This window comes from Uloborus diversus, chromosome 3 (genome assembly GCF_026930045.1).
Source record: "Uloborus diversus isolate 005 chromosome 3, Udiv.v.3.1, whole genome shotgun sequence".
NCBI lineage: Eukaryota > Metazoa > Arthropoda > Arachnida > Araneae > Uloboridae > Uloborus > Uloborus diversus.
Window position 1 is genome coordinate 128,815,329 of NC_072733.1, and position 24,976 is coordinate 128,840,304.

At 34.7% G+C, this 24,976-nt stretch overlaps 1 protein-coding gene across 1 annotated transcript in view; it reads right to left on the bottom strand.

The window, feature by feature from the left end:
• The window catches only part of LOC129218944 (ubinuclein-1-like), a 225,001-nt gene that overhangs the window by 169,442 nt on the left and 30,583 nt on the right, over positions 1-24,976 (bottom strand). The window contains 1 exon segment of the mRNA XM_054853264.1: positions 15,424-15,528. Within this exon segment, the coding sequence (XP_054709239.1) occupies positions 15,424-15,528 (105 nt within the window).

Consider the following 24,976-nt stretch of genomic DNA (forward strand, 5'->3'; position numbering starts at 1 on the left):
AGAAATTTAAGTCCCTTAACAAACCCTTCACGAAAATCTGTAATGGATCCTTCACTGAGGTTTAGTTTTGCAATCTTCACATTCAAAGTGGTATATTTTGAAGAGAGAACGTTTCCAGGCTTATTAGCCGTAGTCTACAGGAAAAAGGAGAAAAACCAAATGTTTCGTCGAGCTTTGAGGCTGACATCATTGGTGGATGGGTTCGAAGTGACTAATGGGCTGCTCCAGTTGCTCTGGTAATTAAGACAAACCGCTGGTGGGTGCCTGTTCCTTATTGGATGGCGTTCCCAAACTGCTGGTGGATGGCAGTTTCTCTGATTGATGCACTGATGGAAATTGAGAGTGGATTCAGATTTGGAATGGGAGTCAAGGTCAGTCTGTTTTAAGCCGTCATGGCGAGCAGATTTGAGGGCAGGGTGCCATGTTTTTGACAAACTGATGTTCTTTTCTTTTCTATTAAAATTTAACAGATGTTTGAAGATTTCAATAGCTTTGCGATGAAGGTGGGCATAGTAAGGGAATGTTATGGCCAGGACTTCAGTGTCTTTAAATTTGATGTCATGGACTCCTTTGACTGTGTTCAGCTACTGCTGATTTTTCGTAGTGTCCTGATCGGCAATGATGTTGATGCTTCGAAAGGCGAGTCTTGATGCTACGCTTGGCAGTTCCAACATAGACTGATACTGATCCACAAGAGCACGGAATTTTGTACACTCCTGATGTAGAGAAAGGGTCACAGGGGGCTTTCACAGGGCAATAACAATTCCTTATTTGAATGGTGGGCTTGAATGTGGTCTTAATGTTGTATTTTTCTAGAAGTTTTCCAATTTTGTCTGCAACTCTGTGTAGGTAGGATAAGAACAATTTCCCTAATGGTTCAGGTGGGATAGTTGCCTGTTCGCTTCTTTGAAATAGCCTGCGATGAAGGGCTCTTCTAATTTCTTGTGTAGTGAATCCAATAGCTAAAAATGCTTGCTCAAGATTTTTCAGCTCCTCCTTAAAATGTGGGGTTTCGCAGATTCTCCCAGCTCAGTCAGTAAGGGTTTTGATGACATCCTTCTTCTGTCTGGGTGGTGCCGACCGCGAAAGCCTTAAGCAGTAGTATACGAGGGTTTTTTTTTTTTTCCAAGATCGATCGCGAAATGAAGACCACAAAGACAATGAATTTGAAATATATACATACACCTTTCAACTACCTCACGACATAGTCGCCGTTTCGATTAAGACATTTCTTATAGCGTGGGTACCAATTTTTCGAAACCCCTTGTCATAGAAGGCAGCCGCTTGTGCTTTCAGGCATTTCTGTACGCTGGTCTGCAGCCCTGCATTGGAGCCAAATGCCTGTCCTCCTATCCTGTGTTCCATGTGACCAAAGAGATGGTAATCGAAAGGCACCAAGCATGGGCTGTATGGAGCATGGTCAAACACTGTCCAGCGAAACTGCTGCAGGAGCTTTTCGGTTAAAGCAGTGTGTAGGCGCGCATTGTCGTGCAAAAGGACAACACCTGATAACAACATTCCTCTACGTTTGTTCTGAATTGCCCTTCCTTCAGCATTCAGAAATTGAATTACAACACGCACTTCACACTTAGCGGGAGACTTAATTGTTCCAGGCATGTTTCCTCGTTCACTGCGTGTTCCGAAATAACCGCAGCGACCTGATGCACTGCACATTCTTACTGCACAACAAATCTACGAACAGCATCATTGGCTTGAAAACTGGGACCACAAAATTCGCAAAAGCTGCTTAAAAAGTGATAAATACTCTGAATGTCAACTTGAGTCTGCCTTTATAGAATAACTTGATATAGCCACTAGATGTGCAAGTTCAGATTCATAGAGCCATATTCCCAAATTAAAATTTTTCACAAAAAATTGATACATTATGACAATAATAGTTAAAGTTATGTTTTGGGAACAAATGGGTTATTGTTAAAATTAGAATTAAAATTTAGAAAGGTGAAAATATTCAGGTGTGATTGCGAGTTCATGAAAAATCACCTGAAAGTTCCAAAGACCAAATTGAGAGGGCGAACGGTGAGAAGTTTTTAAAACTAAGAACCCTTATACTTTAATATACATATAAGGCAGTGAGAAGCAAAGGAATGTCAGTGGACTATTCAAAGTTAAGTAAGTTGCGTTTAAAGTACAGATCCAAGGTAGGCTTTCATTTAAAAAAAAAAAATCTAAATCATGCTCTACAGCAGTACCTACTAGGGCTACTAGTACTATTTCTTGCCCCAATGCAGAGGAGAGGTTCTCATTATTTGCACTGGTTATCTACATTATTTTGTAATTTTGTCACTTACATCCCTTACAAAACAAAAGTAATTAATTTTTAGTTACTAAAAAAACATAAAATTAGCTAATCTGATGTAGCATGTGTCAAAATAACTTCTGATTGTCAAAAATTTAAAAATATTTACAAGATGCAAAAGGATTGAAATCTGAAACACGGGAAGGAAATTTTCACGAACCAAGAGCACTGTTGGCACGTTTCCCGTAAAATAAATTAATTTTTTTACTAAACATAAAATATGCTAATCTACGGTAGCATTTGTGAAAATAATATCTGATTAGCCGAACTATTTAAATATTTGCAAGATGCAAAAAGACTGAAATTTCAAACACAGGAGCAATTTTCCGCGAATTCCGAGTAAGTTCAATGTTGTAATTGTTTCCAAAATAATTCCATTGTTAATTATTGAAATTAAACAAAAAATAAGCTAATTAAAGGTAACATATGTCAAAATAACTACCAATAGTATAAAATGTCAAAATATTTACAAATTGCAACAAGATTGAAATCTGAAACACAGAAACCAAATTTTCGCGAACCATGATCAATGTTGGCATGTTTCCCATAAAATATTTATTTTTTACTAAAATTGAACATAAAATATGCTAATCTAAGGTAGCATATGTGAAAATGATATCCCATTAGCCGAAATATTTAAATATTTGCAAGATGCAAAAAGATTGAAATTTCAAACTCAAGAACAATTTTCCAAGAAATCCGAGTGAGTTCAATGTTGTCACGGTTTCCAAACAATTCCTCTGTTATTTATTCAAAAATTAAACAAAACATAAGCTTATCTAAGGTAACATATGAGATAGTGTGATGCAAAGGGAGGCAAGTGGCAAAATTAAAAATTTGGAGATGACCAGTACAAATGGTAGATGAACCTCTCCTTGGTCTTGGGCAGGGTCGTGCTGTCCCTATGTGCAAGGTCGTGCAGTGCACGATGGTGCCAGACTCGAAAAGGCGCCGAGCTCCACCGACCAAATATGCTCAAAATAAGAAAAAAATCTTAAACCGGAAAAATAAAATAAACTTTTCATTATATCTAATGATGGTGGTAAAATTATACTGCTCAACTGCTCATAAGAAACAAGCAATCCGTCTCGATGTCTAAGAAAAATTATTCCCTTTTTTGTGTCTAAACATACCATTCAAAAGTACAATATTTTACACTAAAAACATGTAATACTGAATAATGCATACTCCTGGCGGGCACGGCAGTGCCCCCGCCAAGTCGAGCAATAAGCATTTTTCTTCCTGATAATAAGGAACCGTGAATGCTATTGTGGTATGTCTATAGCACATAAGACTAAGCATACGAGGCGCAGCAAATTTGCTATTCCCCATTTTGGTTCTTGCAATGAATATGTTGTATTATAATTTATGCAATATGTCTTTTTGTGATTTTAACAATTGTTCTGGATCAATCGACTGTTTCATGTTATACATAAAAAATACGTTCAGCGCATTTGCATATTGTTTACTTTTGCGTGAAATAATTAAATAAATTAGGTTAACTTTTTAGTTTTGAGACTTGACTACAGATTGATCCCCCCCCCCCTTTCTTTAAATATTTGAGCATAAAATAGTAAAAGAGCTTTAGACAATGTATTTGTCTTTCTTTCATTCCATTTTTTTTCACCCTTTTTAGTTTGTGTTGAAATTAGAAAATCTTGAAAATGATAAGCCTTGGATGCCTCTCCCATCCAAAAAATTAGTTTTCTCACTGTCCCCAATTTGAGGAGAGCCCTCAAACGCCTTGTGCATTAATGACATTGAAGATAGTCTAAAAATGCTTTTTCGGAGCTTCAATTTCAAAAAATTACCGGGCCTCTAACGTTACCAAAAAATTCACCTATAGTTGCATTTTTAAGGCTTCAATTTTGAAAATATTTTGAGGAGGGGGCTCTCGAGGAAAGGATGCCCCCTTTCGAGGAGGTACATTCCTCTAACATCACCAAAGAACGACGAAAATTGAGTTTTTAAAACAACAATTTCAAAATAATAATTTAAATAAGAGGGAGAACGTCTGATCTTTTCTTTCTAATACCATTATGAACGTTTGAAATCTTCGGTTTTTAAGACCAACTCCGAAACAAGGGGGGGGGGGGGGTGCTTATTGATCAGAATCATCCTCTGAGCCCTATTATTTTTCAAACGGCAGCAAATATGGTCTATAATCGTGTTTTTGACATCAATTTCGAAAAATGTTGAAGAGGTTCTGGGAACTTTTTCTTTCCCTTTCATCTCCAAAGATAATCTAAAGCTGCGTTTTTAAAACGAAAATTTCGAATATTTTAAGGGGGAGAACCCCCGGACCTCCATATTTCAACCTGCTCGCATTGAAGTAATCACTGACTCCATGCTAAACCAAAGGTTTTTATTTGCTTTCAATGCTCTTTTTAAAAAATAAAAACCTTTGTTCCAATAAATGTATTTAAGTGTACATTTGGCAAAGTACAAAATGTTTACACACTGATTTTTTAAAGAAATTAAGTGCCAAACGTACTTTTTTTCCACATTATATTTGTCTATGAAGCCTCACTCCAGGTGTTAACTGTATTTTCCCTGTACGCCACTACATAAAGGCGCTAAAAAGACAGTTGCATGACGGCGCCGATCAGGCTTGGCGCGGGGCCTGGTCTTGGAGCAAGACATTGTACTAGTAGACATGACAGGTGCTGCTGTACAGCATGATTTAGAAAACAATTTCAATAAAAGCCTACCTAAGACCTTATATTTAAACGTGTTTTATTCGAAACTTAACATAGTCCACTTGCATCCCTTTGCTTCTCACTGCCTCATATGTCAAAAAGAATCAAAGTATTTACAAGATACAAGGATTGAAATCTCAAAATCGGAAACAATTTTTCACGTGTACACGCGATGTAGCATTTCGAGCACACGTTCAGAAAATTCCACTGGTGATGAACTTTTTTTTCCAAGCACTTTTCAAAGTTTTTCATGGGTGTATGAATCCTAGGGTTAGAAGCTTTTAATTTACAGTCGAGTCTCAACTTACGCGAGAGATGAGTTCCAAGACCCCTTGCGCAAATCGAAATTTCACGTTGTGGAAAAGGGTATGTGTAAACACTTTTATAAGCATATCCAATGATTTCAGACAATTGTAAACACCACCTCAAACTGTTAAAAACCATTTCTTAACTATTACTGTTTCTTACATAAAAACTAAATTTTTATTTGTATTTAAATTTAAAAAACCGTTACATTCAAAACGAAATACTGCTACGATGCACAAAATCAATGATCAATGGGAAAGAAAGAAATAAAATAAACCAGTATGGTACCTACAGTATGTAGTAAGGAAAACAAATGCACTATAGTTTTATTGTACAGTGGATCCAGTAATGATATTTGTAACTTAAAAAAGTGTCGATGATGATTTATGCTGCGTGATTACATATTTATTCTTTATGTTTTTAAATACACAATTCAGTTGCTTCACTAGTTTTTTTATAACGCTTCCATCTATGGCAACACCCCTCTTCATGGTCTCTGATTCTCAACACAAAAGCAGCTTCGCATTTTGCTTAAATACTAAATAAACTTTTACGAATTTCCTTTTCTTTACTTTTCATTGTACATATGGAAGATTCACTCATACTTAATTGTCATGCTACCTTCGGCACATTTTATAGTTGTTCAAGCACATAATCTTTCGCTTTTCTTTAATTGTCAGAAACTTTCTTTTTTTTTATCTTCACAAGATGAAACAGTGATCTTAGGTGTCATTATATTTCAACAACTTTCACATTTAGAATTTTTTTAAAAAAAGGAAAATGAGTAGTTATTTGTATAAGCGATGTATCAGACTAGTACGGTGTGGGAAAACTTCCGCTCCGAGTAATGCTAAAGGGATGAAGGTCCATTCACGAAAAAACAAATTCATAGCCAATACCAAAGCGGATACTTACACACCGCGATTCTCTTCCGAAAATTTTTGTGTTGCAGGGGAGGAATTCGCATTATGTCTAAAATTCATTACTGGTGGAAAAAATTGCGTTATAGCCATTTTGAGTAAGTCGGGTTGCGTTGTAGTCGACTGTATCGCCATTTAGTGTCTGTCGTTAAGTTTTTATAATTTGAAAATTTTCCAAACTTTTTACCAGCTTGGCAAATATTTTGCTTTTATGGTAAGATGATTTAACATCACTTTAGGAGAACATTATGAGTTTTGATGATGAACTTAATAGGTAACAATTCTTTTTTATTAATACATCTAAACAGTCAAAAAATGGTGTTTTCAAACCCCCCAAAAAAAGCGTTACTATGTATAAATTTTGAAATTTCATTTTTCACAAAATTATTTGACTTTTCACAAAATTATTTCATTTTTCACAAAAAATAAAAAAAGGACTATGTGAAAAATCCTGGACATACACCCCTGCACCAAGGCCAAAAATCCTAACCTTTCCTGAAATTTATTCTCACTTATTCATATGTCATACGTTAAACAAGTTTTTTTTTTACTCATTTATATACTATATTTCAATTCTATGTATTTTTCTGCACAAGTGAATGTTATGATTCGGTGTTAGAAGAAAACCTCATTAATTTTGTTCATTTTGAGTGGCAACAGTTACGCCACAGAGCTTTTGGTTAGTTGACACAACACCTTCTAGACTGGATGAGGAAAGCACGATTCACTTAGGAAGTTAGGCTGATTGCTTTTTGAGATCATAGTTCCTTCCTTCTGTTACAACTTTTCTTGTAATTTTATGCAAATAGTTTTTTTAGAATCGCTGATATGTATATATGTATAGATATTTATAGCAAAATCACTTTTCTCCCTTTTAGTGGCGGATCCAGAAATCTGTTTTGGAGGGGGCTGAGTCAGGACCGTCGTGATGCCAAAAACGCAGGTGGGGTTTAAGTTGACCACCCCTAAATTTTTTCAAACGTATATATAAATACACCTTGAGAGAAACAATTATTTATTCAGCATCTTGTTTAGGAGCAAGCCATTACTATTAGACCCATTTTTGAAACTTGCATAGTCATAGAGAAATTGGGCTCTGGGACTTTTCAAAACTAGTGTTGAAATGCAGTTTTACACGATCTTTGGCACTGTTGGAACGCAATTGACGACTATATTCGATTATGTGTGTGTGTGAGAGGTGAGGGCTTCATCTGGGAAGTTCTTTGAAATTGTAGATCTGAAAGCAGTTTCAGGCAATTTTTGATGGTGTTAGGGAGGAGAGATTCAAATATTTTTCCCCTCAAATTTATTGAAACTGAAATCTTGAAAACCAAGTGTAGAGCATAGACCATCTTAGGGAACATGGGCGAGCTCGGTAATTTTTCAAAATGGAGCTCTAGAAATGTACTTTTAGCAGCCCTTTGTTATTGTTAAGGGAAGGAGTTTTCGAGGGGCTCTTCCCCAAAAATCTTTCTAAATTGCAGCTCTAAAAACAAAGTTTAAGTAGATCTTTAGTGATGTTGGCAAGAAGTGGAGGGGTCCTCTCCCAGAAATTTTTTTTTGCAGCTTTGAAACGCAACTTTAACAATGTTCGTGAGAGGTAGGGTCCGATTAAGATTTATTGGGGCTTTAAGCTATCTTGGGTGTGGCTCCCTTCTGTAGTCCAGACAACTTTATTGAAGGCAAAACAGGCCACCATATGTGTCTTTTCTGCCAATACCACCTCCCCCCATTTTTATATATGTTTTATTTTAATGCTTCCTGCTTTTTTTTTTAGAGGGGGGGGGGGTGATCTTCGAGGGGAATGGGTATCAAGAGAATGATGCAGTGACTCCCTTTGAGTGTGGTATAGAATATTGCAAATTTCAGGGGTTCTAGGAGATTCTCCCCCAGGAAAATTTTTGAAAAATGAATGTGAAATGCTGCATTTTAAGACTTCATAAGGGGAAATTGAGACTTCAGAAATAGGAACCTTTAAAAAGTTATACATTCTTTTGTAAATTAAGATCAATCAAAATAGAAATTACTTGTGGCTCCACAGATTGTTGACATTAACTGAAAGAGAAGAGCGAGGGAAAAGAAAGAATATACATTGTCACTTGTTCACATTAGTTTTCGATATAGTTAGTTTTTGATCATCTCAACCCAGTGGCGGGTACAAGGGAGGGTCATGGTGGTCATGACCCCCCACCCCTCTAAACTGTTGACAATAGTATCCGTCCCCATTGTGTTAACTATAAATAAAATGTAAACTTTTTCAGTAGTCTTTTCGATTCATTAATTATTTTTTTTAAGTAAATACTTGAAATACTACTTCTTTTCATTGTTTATAAAATTAATTTGTAACATTTATGCCAAAAAGGGGCCTTTTTCTGACCGATTTGGTGAATTTTATTGACTTACCCAAGCAGTTTCTGAAATTTGACGTGCCTAAAACCGAGGATTCGTTCATGAGCGCAAGGGGATCATTCTTTGACATGATCCCCTCCCCCCCTAAAATGATGGTCTACATCCTCTCCTGCCTCAACCCACCCACAAACACAAAACTGAATTAAAGGTAACATGAACAGCAGTAAAAAGTACGGAAAATGCTTTTAAAGAAATGGAGTAGAGATTAAGAAAATAGGTAACGAGAGAGTAACATCCTGGCTGTTCAGACAATTAATGGTTTCATACACTTGATAAGAAATAAAATTCAAGCACTTTTCAAGGAGTTTCAAAGACTTATTTGTTTTCAAGGACTCAAGAGCAATTAATATTATTGAAAAACTCCAATTGCTTTTTCAAGTCTCTGATATTGGAAATGTAGGCATTAGCTTGAATTTTTTGGTTCAAAATATGACCAATGTCTATTTTTGCACTGCTCTCCTCAAATTAACATCACCAGAGAGTAGGGGAAAGGCAATTTTAGAGCTGCAATTTCAAAAAAATAACGAAATCTAGAGATACCCCTCCCCCCTTTTTTGTGAATGGTACTATTGCGACTATAAAGGGTCATACCATTAATTCTCCGGTATGACCTTTTCTCCGTTTAAAAAATGCAAGTTTCTACACCTGTGGATACTACTACTCACAATGCCCCCCCCCCCCCAAATGAAAAGCGGGATCTCTCTCTGTATATAGGTTTGAAAGAAATTTGAGCTGCAGCCAGCCCTCCCCCCCCCCCCCTCTACACTGTCTTGTTAAAAAAAGAACCTTCATTAACTTCAATAAAAGAGACACCAAGATCATAAAAAACTATGACTGCAGCCGTTCCCAAAGCTAAATCCTGGATTCGCCACTGGGGGGGGGGGAGATATTACCCTTGGAAACACATTACTGAAAGATTTTGTGTCTAAATCATCCCCTCCCCCACTTTTCTATTGTAACTTGTGTGCATGGTACAAGGAAAAAAAGGTAAGATTTGCTCAATTGCTATAAAAAATTTAAGAAAGAGAAAAAGAAGGTTTTAATGGTATTTTCCAATTTTTCTAATATTGAACAGTTATAAAAATGCAGAACAAAAAAAAGCTCATCAATATCCGGGGGGGGGGGGGGGCTTAGATCAAGGCCCTGTTTGTTTTTTGTCCAATCCCCTTGGTGATGCCTCTGGTAAAAATGCTGCCACTAAAAACTGCTCTGCACTAGTGTATTGTCACCATTTCTTTTCACTGTTCAGACTTCTAATTGAACAGAACAAAACCAAAGGGGGATCAAAGGATTTTTTAAAATCAAACTTTACATGCAATAAGATTTCGTTTTCTGTGTAACAAAATTCACACAGAAGAGGTAGAATACAGCTATCACCTCATAAATGCGAAAAACTTGTGGCAAAATGTCTTTTTATCTAGTGTCAGACAATTTCTTTTTGGGAGGAGCTGAAGCCCCCTAGTCCCTCCCCTGGATCCGCTGGTGCTCCCTTTCATTTAGTTTAATGATTTTAAAAAAGGAAAAATACTAATTCATTAAATGAAGCAAGTTTTTTACTCATGTAAAAAGCACTAATTTAATTCAAAATTAGTAATACTTATTCACTTTAAAAAATATTCCTTGACTTTTTTTTTTTTTTTTTGATGAAAGAATTACTGAATAAGTATGACTTTTGGCCCGTTTGTCCCATAATTTCCTCAGCAATTGGGCACAACACACTTGAAAACCATTAGGCACTTAGTATCAGTATTAATTAGTAATTTAAAACTTGATAATTTAATTTCCTCAGCATAACTTTTCTTGCAAAAGCAACGTGTTGGTAAACATTAATGGAAATATCCCTCACTAAATAGTTGAATCGCTTCTGCTGAATCTGAGCAAAGCATGCACAGTGTGCATTAGGGTGTCCCGAAAATTTTTTTTTCCGTTTTTCTTAATGCAAGACCTCTCAAAATTTGCGAAATCGATCGTAAATTACAAAAATAATTTAAAAAATAGAATAAAACTATATCTTCAGGGCTCTACCGATCGTCAAAGTTTTGAAAAATTGTCATTTTTATGGCAACTGAAAAAGAAGTACTGTGAATAAAGTTATAAATTTACTGTGAAATAAAAGCTCGACAGCTGAAATAAAAAGATCGTGATTCGTAATATCAACACGAACAGAAAAAAAAAAAACATATGGTGATTACTACTGTAAATTCCTGTATGGGAATAACCCCATTTCCGCAGTAGATACGTCCACGAAGCTTGGCGCCACGTCTCGATTTGCATGCAACAATATGTTAGTGACGACTTCGACTTTTTTTGGTTTCAACTTGCTGATTCCTTTTACTTGTTTCGAGGGCTTTCTTGGCTTGACTCACGGGTGTTTTCTTCGTAGCCAAAGTAATTTTAATGCTATAAAAGTACAGTTGCAATTGTTAGTGTTATATGCCGATTCTGTTTTAAGTAATGAGTTCAAAACGTAGTGAGACTACTTGTGCTATACTGGGACCCTACAAGGAACTTGATGATCGGAAGCTACCTACTGTAAAAGACGTCATAAAATTTATTTTATTTGTCAGGAGCGAACAGAAATGTATGCATAATGGAAAGGACCCTTCCAGTTCAGATATATATACAATTGTTTCTGAAAAAATCAACAGTATTTGGACAAAAGCTTCAATTCCAATCGTAACTAAGGAACGAGTAATTCAATTATTAAAATTCTATTTCGAAAAGTACGTCAATTTGAAACAATACCCCAGAAACAAACGAAGTGATAGTTTTGAAAATAAACTGAAGTGCTTTTTAGAGTCATCTGAGAAGCTCTTCGACGTTGCGGCTTGTAAGTGCCCTGTATTTGAGTCTTGTTCGTGTTTAAAACCTAAAAAAGTTCCCATCAATGAGAGAAATTTCTTGTTGGATCAAAGAAATGACAGGAAAATGGTGATAAGAGGTGTCGATAAGAAAGAAACAGCTAGATTAATGAAACAACAGCAGAGAAAACTTGAAAGGGCAGCAAAAAAGTCTTCTACTGAAAATAACGATTCTGTCTCAGCAAATTTTGATGACGATTCGATGCGTGAATTTTCTCCAGAAACATATCCCATAACAGAGACGAATACGGCCTCTACAGGGACACCATCAACTTCAACGACAAAAAGGAATACACTGATCTTGCCAACAGTTGCTAAGGTCTGTGATAGATACGGTTTGTCGACGCTGCTGCTGTTGCTTCTGCAGTTTTAGCTGATGTCGGCTTGGTTTCAAAAGAAGATTTAACTCTAGTTGTTGATAAAAACAAAATCCACAGAGCTGTAGCTAAAGCTCGGAAAGAAGCTTCCAAAGATATTGGAAGTATTGTTATAAAAAGCATTTACTTTTATGGACGTAAAGACAAGACTCTGATAAATGAGAAAATAGGAGCTCGTTACCATCGCAAAGAAATTTTAGAAGAGCACATCTCAATTTTAGCAGAACCCGGATCAATTTATTTGGGACACGCACTGCTTCTAATGCAATTCTAACTTCGATTACAGCTCTATTAGAAGGTCAATGCTTGAATTCGGAAGACGTGATTTGCGTTGGATGTGATAGAACTGCAATAAACACTGGTTGGAAGGGTGGCGTGATTCAATATTTAGAGGAGTATTTGGAAAGACCATTGCAATGATGTGTGTGTATGCTTCATGCCAACGAATTACCCCTTCGTCATTTATTCTTGACCTTAGATGGTTGCAATTTGGGTCCTAAAGAATATTCCGGACCTATTGGAAAACAGTTAGCTGGTTGTGAAAATAAAATGACATTGTCTTTTTGCCCGGTGGATGGTAATTTGCCTAATTTGCCGAAAAATGTGGTTGATGAACTAAGCACGGATCAAAAATATCTTTATGAGATTTGTCAAGCTGTATCAACTGGTTTCTGTAGTCCTGAGCTGGCAAATCGTCAACCTGGAAAAATGGCGCACTCGAGATGGCTTACTTCTGCTAATTGTATACTCAGACTTTATGTAAGTACTCTTAATCCAACAGAAAATTTGCGATTACTTGTTAACTACGTGGTTAAAGTGTACGCTCCAGTTTGGTTCTTAATCAAGCAAAAGTCATCTTTTAAGGAAGCAGCCAAACATCTTTTTCAAATGATTGTGTACTCTCGATTTTTACCCGAAAACTTGAAATCTGTTGTGTATTCTGTTTTCGAAAGAAATGCTTTTTTTGCGCACCCAGAAAACCTGATGGTCAGTATGTTGTTTGATGATAGTGAGCACATTCGGGAGTTAAAATTGCGAAGAATAAAAAAAGCTAGAGAGGCTGAAAGTAGCACTAAACGCAGAATATTTAAAACACCAACAATTAACTTCTCTGCTAAAGATTATACGGAAATAATTGTCTGGCAAGAGTGTCAGGTTACAGCACCACCGGTTCTTCGACATATTTCTAACGAGAACCTTCAAATTATGGCAAAAGATAATAGCTTGGAAATCGTTGACTTTCCTTGCCACTCACAATCTGTGGAAATATGTGTTAAACTAATAACACAGGCTTCACAAAGTGTTACTAACGCTACTTCTAGAGATGGCTTCGTTAGAACCAGGTTGCAATCTCGCGCAGAAATGCCAAATTTTGGACACAAAAATAAGTTTAAATTCTAAACTTTTGTCATTATTTATAAACTGTAGTTTGTTTATTTTGTTTTCTTGTGCTTTGTTTCATTAGTTTCTTAAATAAAATGCTTTCTAAACTTTATTTTTGTATTTTTAAAATCATATCGTTTAGGTCTGTCAAAAATGTAAAATATGCAAAATTTCAAAGAGCGGTAGAGCCCTCAAGATGACACGCAATTCCATTTTTTTTTACCTTTTTCGTGATCTGTGAAAAATTTCGCAAATTTTGACACCTCTTGTGATAGTGTAGCTCAAAAATTTTTTTTTCTCATATATGGACGGGACACCCTAGTGTGCATGCTTGTGCAGTAAAATATTGCCAAGTTGGCTCTTTTTATCGGATTAGGATATTTTGTTATGTTGTTTTGTTTGAAACAATGCTTTTGTGTTTCTATCAAATAAAAATCTTAAATTATATTAGTAAAAACGTTCGAAGGTCACTTCACTAAAATTAATTTTTAAAGCGATTTTATAAAAGAATCATGGAATTTCCTGGACGTGTTGATTCTCACAAACTATATTACTTCGCTTATTAACTTGTGATTTGACCGGTATAATTCATTCCCCTTTCGCAATTGAGATATTTGCAAGCGAGACAGCAGGACAAGACATAAATCACAACTTTCGAAGAAAAAAAATATTTATTTAGTTCTTTTTAAATCTTTTCTTCTACTATTCAATGAGAAGATTTTTCTGTTAATTTATATTACAGTATAACTTCGATTTAACGACTTCCTCAATTTAATGATACACCGGTTCAGATTTAACTGCATTGAATGAATATGCTCGATTTAACGATAACATTTTCCAGTCCGTCCCTTGATAGTTAAATCGAGGTTATACTGTATTTACCTCCATGGGGAAGGGGAATCTTGGATCAAATCTGTTTGTGCAACATGCACTGTCCATTGTGAAATTTAAAAAAAAAAGAGCAAATCATAAAAATTTAAACTTTTATTTCTTTGCAAGGCTGTTTAGGGTTATTTTGTGCAGTATGAAGTGGATAACTAACCTAATTTGATATTTTTCTCTGCATTTCTGCAAGCAATCAACAAGTCTTTTTTCACCTTGCAAAAATATCAATCTCAGAATTTAATTTTTAAGAATTTTCAGTTCATCTCATATTTTAAAAACATCAGTTGAGTTGATTGGATTTGTAGATTTATTTACGTATTTTTTAATATTCAGTTAAGCATCACAAAAAGAACACATTAGATAGTTGTCTTTCATTAACTTTTGATACTCACTAATATTTCCTCTGGCAAATACTGTTTCAATTGATTGTTGATTTTTTTGACTCATGTAATTATTCTGTGGTCAAAAACTAAAGTAAAAATTGATATTTCCCATCAAGTATTTGTTCCAATCATGAGAATTCCTATCTCTTTTTAAAAAAAACTAAAGCACATCTTCTTGAAGGTCACATTTTGAAAAATTGCCTTGTTTCCCCACCCCCTCAGACTGTTTTTGGGCTTCCCCAGTAATTTTCAAAACCTTGCGCTACTGAGGGGAATGTTGGGCAAAGTGAAATAGAAGGACAAAGTGATATGGTGAAATATTTACTCAGTTTTCAGCACCACTAATTCGGTAATATTTTAACTACGAAGTAACACATGGGGAAAAGTTACCTCTGAAGACACAAGCACATGACAGCATTGTAATATTTTGTTGTGAGTCAAAAATTATTTTAATACTACAAAATAATCAACTTCTTGTTATCATTTTTAACATTAATTGTGACAGACTAATTTCCTCAATTAATAATTCACTTATTTTCTTACTCAGTCATTATTTTTTTCACTCATTTTTTTTTCATATTAATTATTTTTTGTATTATTTTACTATCTTTTCATTTATTCATTCATTCTCTTATTTACTCAGTCAATTAATCTATTTTTAGTACTCGAATAGAAAATATTTCATTTAAAAAAATTTAGTTTCCACTTGGCACCATGAAAAAAAAAATTGGGGGGGGGGGGCATTTCCACTTTTCTTCAAAGGTATAAATTTATTGCCAAAAATAAAAACTGTTTCAATGCAAGTCTTATTCCCCCTCCCCCCTACATTAATACCTGGAGAGAATTCTCAACCAAGATATTACAAGCTAACTATCATACTTACATATTTTTCTTCCAATTTTCGAGCCATTTCCTGCAATCTCTCATGACTCTCATCATCCAGAAATGGATCATCATTTCCATGATGCTTAAGTTTACTGTCAGAAGTCTATTAAAGAAAAAAAAAACATTCTTTTAATATGATTTTTTATCATAGTAAGAAATAAATTTCATTTAAAATTATAGCAATTTGGCTTTGTAAATATTTTTTTAAAAGCGCAAATTGTGGCACCTATCCCATTATCAAACTGGCTGAGCTTTTGCAAATAATTTGGAAGTCTAGTGTGTTAGCATAAGTCAACAATGGAGGAATTCCGCTCTCCATCGAGTTCAAGGCCTTCATAATTTTTACAAGTTCACTAAGAAGTAGAGCTGATTTAAACAAAAGAAATAGTGTTTACCAATGGACTAATAACTATCTTACTGAACATCTGAGGACTGCTTTACCAGCTTTATATCAAATTTCGAAGATGTGACCAAAAACCTTAGATCGTCATTTTATATTTTTTAGGGGTGGAAAATCAAAAACCAATTTCTGGAGCACACACACACATATATATATATATACAGTGAAACTTCGATAAGTCGAAGTTGCAGGGAAAGCAAAAATAATTTGAGTTATCGAAAATTCGGCTCATCGGAAATGAAAACAAAACTATAAAATAAAATAAAATCATACCGCTGAAACCCATTAAATTTATAATATGAGCAAAAATTGATAGAATAATGTATTAAGGAGATATTACAGTAAAACCCCTCTAAATGCGGACACATCATCATCATCATCATAGTTGGCTCGACAGCCCAGGGTGGGCCAAGGCCTTCCTTTGGAGAATCTTCCAAGACGTCCTACTTTTTGCCTGGGTTTTCCAATTTTTAACTTTGAGAATATCGAAGTCAGATTCAACAGAATCCAACCATCTCATTTTTGGTCGTCCCCTTCCTCGAATTGTCACAGGTTTTGCAGCAAAAACTTTTTTTACTGGGTTTTCTTCGTTCATTCGAGAGACATGGGCCGCCCAGTTCATTCTCCTAATTTTTATGCTTTTTATTATGTCAGGTTCTCCAAACAATCTGTAAATTTCAAAATTGAATCGTCGTCTCCAGACACCGTTCTCATTGATGCCTCCAAAAATGCTTCTTAAAACCTTTCTCTCAAAAATTAATATCTTGTGCTCTCCGGTTTTAGTCAAAGGCCATGTTTCAGAAGCATAACTTAGAACTGGCCTAATAAGAGTCTTATAAACCAAGATCTTTGTTTTTCTTGAAATCAAAGACGATCTGAAGATGGGGCGTAGTCCAAAAAAGGCCTTGTTTGCCAATGTTATTCGGTTCTGTATTTCTGAGATTGTGTCATTTTTGTTGTTAACACAGGACCCAAGGTACGTAAAACTGCTAACGATTTCAAATGAATGAGTACCAATTTCTAAACATGTGTTCCTGTCATTTGGCGGAATTTTTTGTACAGGCATATACTTGGTCTTGGAGTCGTTTATTTTTAGTCCTATTCGACCAGCAGCTATCTCCAAAGATGATGCGTACACAATGGGACAAATTTTTTGTCCGAAATAGAGGAGCGTCCGCACGACAGGGATTTAAGGCTGTTTGTTTACTTTAGCTAAAATCTTCATTTGCCAACTTTCAAATGTAGATGGCGCGGATTTTCACTCGGTTTATAGGGGGGGGGAATAAAGGCCCTCTCTAAACAGCTTCACACAGAGGGGAGTAATTAGGCGTTAATAGCTGTCACGGGAACCGAACCCCTCTCCCTTCAGGCAAATGCAAAGTCGAAGACCGGTTTGCTCTTTCAACATGTAGTTGAAGAGCAACAAATGGTCAAATTTTAGCTTCCGAGCGATTTGTGATGCACTTGTGGGAATTAGTTTTTCTGAAAGGTATTGACACCAGGGCCCAATTTCCCAATAGACCTAAGTACGCCAAAATTTTCAGGGGCAACAAATTTTGCTTTAACCACATTTTTTTTTATTTTTTATTTATTTTTTTTTTTTTTGTTCTTAAAAGAAAAATATTAGCATTTTTTCATTTTTCAAAGTTACAATTTTTTCTTGTCATTTAATAATGATTACTTTCACACATCTTATGAAAATCAAATGTGTTTCAATCAGGGTAATTGATCAGCGTAAAACAGTAAGTGAAGACGAAAAGAGGGTGTCAATTTCAGAAAGTGTCGTTGCGTTTATCCAGAAGTCGCAACAAGATTGGAGTTTGACAAAGGATTTTAGTGCTATACTTAAGTTTATTCAGTGCTGGTTTCTTGAGTGATTGACGTTTATTTTCTTTTTTACATTATTAATATTTAAAAATTGTTTTCTGTTAATATTAAGTCTCGAAGATAAATAAAAATGAATGACGAACGAAGAAGACTGATGAAACATGCTAAATTAAAAACTGAAGAACAAAAAAGAGTCATAAAAAAATTTTTAAACATTTTTTTTTCAAATATGCAGTTTTTAAAAGCGGAAACTTTACTCTTTGCAATGTATTCAAGTTACAATTTACTAATGAAATACCATTGAACAGTGAGGAGTTGTAAGAACACAAGTGAGTTAACGTAATAACAGAATAAATTATTCAAATCGTGGATTCGTAGATGAAAAAAACAATAGGATAAAGATGCTGCTATAAATAAAGATGACGACTCATAAAATGGTTAACGCACAAGACATTACAGTTCAGTGCTCATCAAAGATTCAGCAATATAGATATTAAATAATTAAGCTAGGTTTGATTCCAAAACACAGTTTTGATCAAAAGAGCACGTAAAGGTTTTTTTTTTTTTTTTTCAAAAAGTAACAGAATTCATTCGGAATGTAATCGTGTTTTTTTTTTTTTTTCTAAATTCAAAATGTCTTTTTGAGCAAACAATGAAACAACAAAGAAGTTTTTTTTTCTTCTGAAAATAAAGATGCTGTCTTATGTGAAACATACTAACATGCGTAGCATTCGAAAAAAATCTCGGTTACTCTTTATCTCCCCATTTTTCATCATTATATTTTCCCTTATAGGTCTAACTCAAGTCTATATCATGTTTCAGTAATTCACCTGCGTGTCATTACAAGGAAATGTTTTAAAACTTCAAAGAATGATAGAAAACATGTTTTATAAAACTATAGGGCCATGAAAAATAATAATAATAAATAGATAACCATGCTGTATTAATTGATAATTGCAAATAAATATACATATTTTGAATATTGTAAACATTATTTATATTGATCTTATGTGGATCGCTTTATAACTTGCCCAAGAGCAGTAGGGGAGACCGGGGTAAATTGTTACATTCGAATTTGAAATTAACCGCCAGTAGAAACTGACTGTCCTTGCACTAGATGATAGCACTCACCCATCTATATTCCCTGACTGTCACTGGAGTTCTTACATTCAATCGTAACTACGTACCGCATGAACCTGCAACGCTCGGGGGCCCGGAGTTAGGAGGGGCCCGAAAATTTTCAAGCTTTGTTTTCATTCAATTTTATAAAAAAAAAACTAGTAACCGTAATACTAAAACTAAAAAAACGTAAATCAAACTTAATTGGGAAAACATTATTTTGGTTCTGCTCCCCCCTCCCCCCCCCAGAACCCCAGAAACTATAGACATGGAACCCCCGTTTAAGATATCGGGGGCACCATTCCAGATATTTTTTCGGGGTCCTCTTGTACGCAAACATTTCAAATTTTGCCATTTGCTAAACCAGTTTTAGCCAATTGGGACTCCTAATTAGCAAGGGCCCTAGGTCATGGCCAATTCAGTAATCGGCCTATAAGTGGAAAAAAGGGGGCCCACGGCCCAACTTCCATGTGCGAATACCAAACCTTGGGACAGCACTGAGCAAAAAGTGGAAAAAAGGGAAAATCCCCGAAAAAGAAAGGGAGAAGAAATAAAAAAAGTCCTGACCGTAAGGAATCCTGAAAAAGAGTCAAGAGAAGTTTTTTGTGTAGGATCTGGAATGGGGGGGGGGAGTCGGCAAGGGCTCGAAAAGTTTTGAGACCGAAAATTTTTCCATAAATAAAATTTGGTTTGAAAAGCTTATATTGATGTTGGGGCTATAAACCACTAGGGCTCGTATCTTTCGTCATCCCAATATCATCAAAAACCGCCTAAAATTTGGGGCTTTAAAACTTTGATTTTAAAAAAATCCCGGAAAAGCCCCGGAACCTTATTTTTCTTGTCAGGTCATCGAAGACAATTCAATTTCAGGCGTTCAATTTTGAAAAATTTCCGGGGAGAGCCTTCGAACCCCCGTTTCTTTAAAATCCAAGATCATCTAAAATTGCGTTTTGAGAGCTTCGATGTCAAAAAAAACCTGAAGTCTTATCTTTCACCCTCTTCCCTTTATATAACACCGTAAAAACACATTTATGCACCACTTTCAATGCTGTTAAGGCAACAGATGAAAGGGTTTGGAACTTTGCTCCGAAATTTTCTGAAATCGAAGATTCAAAAAGGTAACTTGCTGCATAAACTGCAGAGTTCCTCGTGTACAATTCCTCTGAGGTGCTCATCAACAAAATGTAGCCGTTTATTTCGTGTATGAATGTTTATTTATAGTCACCGCCACATTTTTCATTATATAATTAGTTATCAAATTGCATGTAAAAAATTGCCAATAATAAGTGAATTATGTTTCTGATTTTATATTTACTTTATATCCAATGAACCGTTTCTAAGAGAATGAATTTCGAGAATTATTTAATAGGACTCGACCGATGCATCGGCGCCGATGGTTCAACAATCTAGCCATCAGCATCGGCGGCCGATGCTAACTTGCAAGAAACATCGGCCCATTGGTCTTAAAAACATCGAAAAGCCGATGGAATTGGCCAATGTTTTTGAAAAAAAAAGGACCTTTGTTGTTTTACTTTTTAATACAAAGTAAAAGGAGTTATTGTTTTCATACAAAATTGTTTACTCAAATTTCAGTATGAATTTCTATTTTAGTCATCCCTGAAAGAGATTTTAATACTGCATTCAGGTACCAAACAAGTTAATTATTGCGTTGTTTCTTGCGGCTGGATGTACGTACAGTGGCTTCCAAAAGTGTTCGTACACTTTGAAATTTTTTGGTAAAACCAAAATAACTCAAAACTGAATTCGAATATGAAGTCCAATATTTTCTCACATCATTCCTATGTCATTCTGAATACAACCCATTGTTTTTTTTTAAAAATATTGACGGATCTTCTTTTTGAAATGGGTCAGAAAACGAAGAGACAGAGAAATAACACGCCACAAAAGTCATCGTACACTCAAATATTCTCAAATAAACTCATGATTAAAATTATCATATGCCGTTTTATTAATATTTTTGCATTGTGTTGACCCTCATAAATCATTTGGCTTTAATTTTTTGTTTATTTATTCCTTAATATTGTGCTTATTAATGTAAAATGGCTGGTATTCGTAAAAAAACTGCAAACACCATTCATATTTTGAATTTTTTTCCCACAAGAGTGGTAAATTGGTTTGAAATGTCTCTAAATTAGTTAATTTATTTCTTTGTATAGTAAAATGCTTGATAAAATGCTTTAAAGAAAAGAATCGGACCGAAAAAAAGGTAATAAAAGGTCAATCTGTAAAGTTGACAAAACGTGATCGGAGATTTAAAGTTAAAAAATTTATGAAAGTCACACATTTGAGTGCTGTAAAAGTTTCTGCAGAGTTAAATGAAACATTTTACATTTAATTTTCTCCTAAAATTGTTCGCCAAGTTCTCTGATTAGCTAGATTAAATAGGACCTCTTAGCGCAGAAATTTTCTTGGTCGGGCGAAAAACAGAAAGCTTACGCTTTTCGTCACAAAATCAATGATAAATAAGTTAAAAACGTTTTAGAATCACGTCTTACTTACAGATAAAAATGAATTCAACATTTTTGGTTAAATTGTTGTCTAACTGTAAGTAGAAGAAAAAATTAGGAACTTAATCTTAAGAACTTATTTGGATCAGTTAATTAGGACGGTGGAGGTGTTCTAGTGTGAGGGTGCATACCAGCATCAGGACTTGGTAGTTAGTAATTTTTTGATTTAATAATGAACCATGCTGTTCCTTTAAATATTTTAAAAATCAATTTTGAACTCTTAGCCAAAAATTTGGTTATTGGAAACAACTTTGTTTTTTTATCAAGATAATGATAAGATGCACACGGTTTTCAACGTTTGCTTCTAGAACCTCGAAAATTGTCCTAAAGTTTAGAAAATACCCCCTCAATCTCCAGATTTGAACTTAATGTAACGTATTTAGAGATATCTGGAGGCTAGATTACGAAAATAGGGCTTTAAAACGAAAATATAGCTAAAAACAGTAAGACTCGAAGTGTGGTTGAACACTTACTCAGAAATTAAGCAAAAAAAGAGGAAGAAAAAGAATGAAATCTATTCCCAGACGTTTAAGAGGTGTTATGAATACTGTATGATTTTCTACTAATTAATAACTTAATCAAAAGTTAGATTAGTTAATAATATATAGACTTTTTTATAAAGTGTACGAAGACTTTTGTGAGATAAAATTTCCGCCACTTTTTGGTTTTTGATTTTTAAAAAAATAATTTTTAATATTTTTTAAAAACTTTTCATGTAGTTTTGTTAAAAATTGATCATAGATCTTAAAATGAAATACCTAATCCAAAACATTAATTCTAACCAATGGATTAGGGCCTATTTCGTTGAAAGTCGTAGGTGTACGAAGACTTTTGGGAGCCACTGTATGTATCTCTCATAAGTCATAACTGAAAAATAGTAAGCTGTAGAAGGCTAAATTTTCGCATGTTGGATGTGCGTACGCACCAGTTGTGCACTTCACTTTTTGTTTTTGATCGGGTGTTCTAAAAAGCCTATTAACTGATTTTTTGTGGCTATTAATTACTTATTTCAATGCAAAACTAACATAGCGTCTCAGACTGACGATCATTTGGTGATGTATTGCAGAAATGGAGACCAAGGAAACAAATATAAGATAAATAAACCGGTTTTGTTTCATTTTGTTAGATTCCCGTTGAACAGACAATAATTTTTTATATTTCGACATTTGTAATATGAATCACAGTAATGCAGTCTTTTCTGTATCGCTTCGGCAGAGCTACAAGTTTGGGGCCCATCGAAATACATTTTGGGGCTCTATATCTCTATCACAGAAGTTGTAAACATTTACCATAAGCATTATTTAACTCCTGCGGTGTCCCTATGGTTATGGGGCCTCTCGCGCAATTGAAACTTATGTTATATTTTAAATCCGCCACTGCATGTCAAAGCAAACTCGGGTGCAAGTTTTAAAAGGGTTTTTCTGCTGAATGTTTATGATTATTTTGAACTCTATTTTTTACGACTATTTTTTGTGTTTCCGAGAGCACTTGCGTGCTCCTCCTCCCACTCCCTCAATTTCTGAAATTAAACTCTAGTTGTACTTCTGAGTTGTTTAAAACTAACACCATTCATAAAATTAGAGATTTTTTCTTCAAGCTTTGTCTATTGTTTAGGAAGAATTTAGAGCATTAATGTATGAAATTGATAAAGACGTTTTGAGTGGTGACATAATTCGGAAAACAAAGGGAGTTTTGAATTTTTTTCTTCGGAAATGCTGAAGTAGATTCAGAAACTCTTCCGAGGCGTTGGTGGTAGCGGTTCTGTACTAAAAAAAATTAAGCCGAAGTTGGGGCCGAAGTTTAACGTTGTGAGTTACTCCAAAATCAGAGGGTGACCCCCCTAACCCACCCTCGTCGTTTCAAGCATTTCTTAAATATTTAGCGATTCTTTAGTTTGGTCAAGAAATGTCATTTTGCGTATTTCTTATACTTGTTTCACCTATATTTTGTTATGCGCCATCTTTTTTGCATCATTAATAGCGATTGATTTTTTTTTCTGTTGTAAGTAACTATTTTTATGTATTTATTTAAAATCAATGAATAAGTTATTTTCGTTTTCATCATATGTTTAATAATATGTTATAGAAAAGTTTTAAGGATTTTCTATTATGCAATTTTTTAAATTTCAGAAAATTATTGTTAAATTGAAAAACTTAATTTGAACTTGTTTGTAGTGCTTCATAAACGATTAAACAATCAAATTGTTCAATATTACGTGTGCAAACATCAGATCAAGTAGTATATGTATTCAGTTATTAACTTGGTGGTGTAAATATTGAGTTTGTTTATTGTAGCTGCGTTTTAAGAATCTCGCTGTTTTCATGGCTATTTCTTTTTTCCGCAAAATTTATGTCACTGTTATACATTTTATGAAAAATGCAAACTTTTCTACTCATAAATTTTAAATAAGTATAAAAATATTCCTATTATGATTTAATATTGTACTTTATCTGTTACATTTTTTGTTTAATTTAATGACTAAAAAATGTCTACGTAAAATCTTTCCACTTTAATTGTGTAATTTGTTGACGGTTTCATAGTTTTATTCTTAATTTTTTTTTTTTTTTTTTGAATGATTAAACAACATAATTTAATATTTTTTAACTATGTTTAGTTTACCTAAATCCATACATTATTACAATATTACTGAAATCTTAGTTATATGTTCAATTAAAAAAAAAAATCAATTGTTTATTAAACAGTCTCTTTGTTTTTCTTCCTCTTTTTTTGGCTGTTGTTCTTTGTCTTCCATCATACAGCAGTCAAAAAAGGAGAAGGATAACTACACCCTATACATATTGTACGTAGTACGATCCAAAAGTTCGGGGGACTAGCTGTATAAAACCTCACCCAGAATAGTTCACATTACCGAAGCACATCCACCTTCAAAAGGTCATCTTGAGGGATTATATACTTCTGCCAGTGTTCGTATAACTTTTGGAAACACTCCTGGAAGCCATTTTTCCCTAACTTCTGTGATGCAGCTTTATCTTCTCCTAACGGAAGAAAGCGGCGTCCATGCAAATGTTTTTTTTTTTTTGCTGGGAACAGGTAAAAGTCACTCGGAGCTAAGTCCGACGAAACGGTATGTTATTTGTTTGTCTTATCAGAGTATTGACCAATCGAACCGTGCATCCTCAACATGAAAGTCGCCTTTTTCCCCACGATGAAGTTAAAGCAGCAGTGCAAGAGGCCTTACAGGAGGTTGCGATAAATGTCTTCCAGGAGTCCTTCTAAAAGCTATACGAACGTTGGCAGACGTGCATAGTCGTTCAAGGTGACTATTTTGTATATAGATGTACTTCGGTAATGTGAACAATTCACGGTAAATTTTTATGCAACTTGTCCTCAAACTTTTAGATCATACTACGTACGTATGAGTTTTCAACTTACTATTTCATTACGTTTTTGAGTGACGTAAGTTGACGCGCATGAAGACATCACAAGAGAATTTGCGATAATTTACTAAGGAGACGTTCAAAATGGATATTTCGGTCATCTATGTGTTCTTAGGTACATATGCATGTACATGTGCGCCGAAAAAACTTGTGAACTTTAAATTGGATGATCGTAAAATAAAAATTTAGGTCAAAATCTGATTTTTTTTGGGGGGGGGGGGGGATTGCAATTTCTTATTCATTGAAAGGAAGAAAAGTGAAATGAATCAATGATCCTTT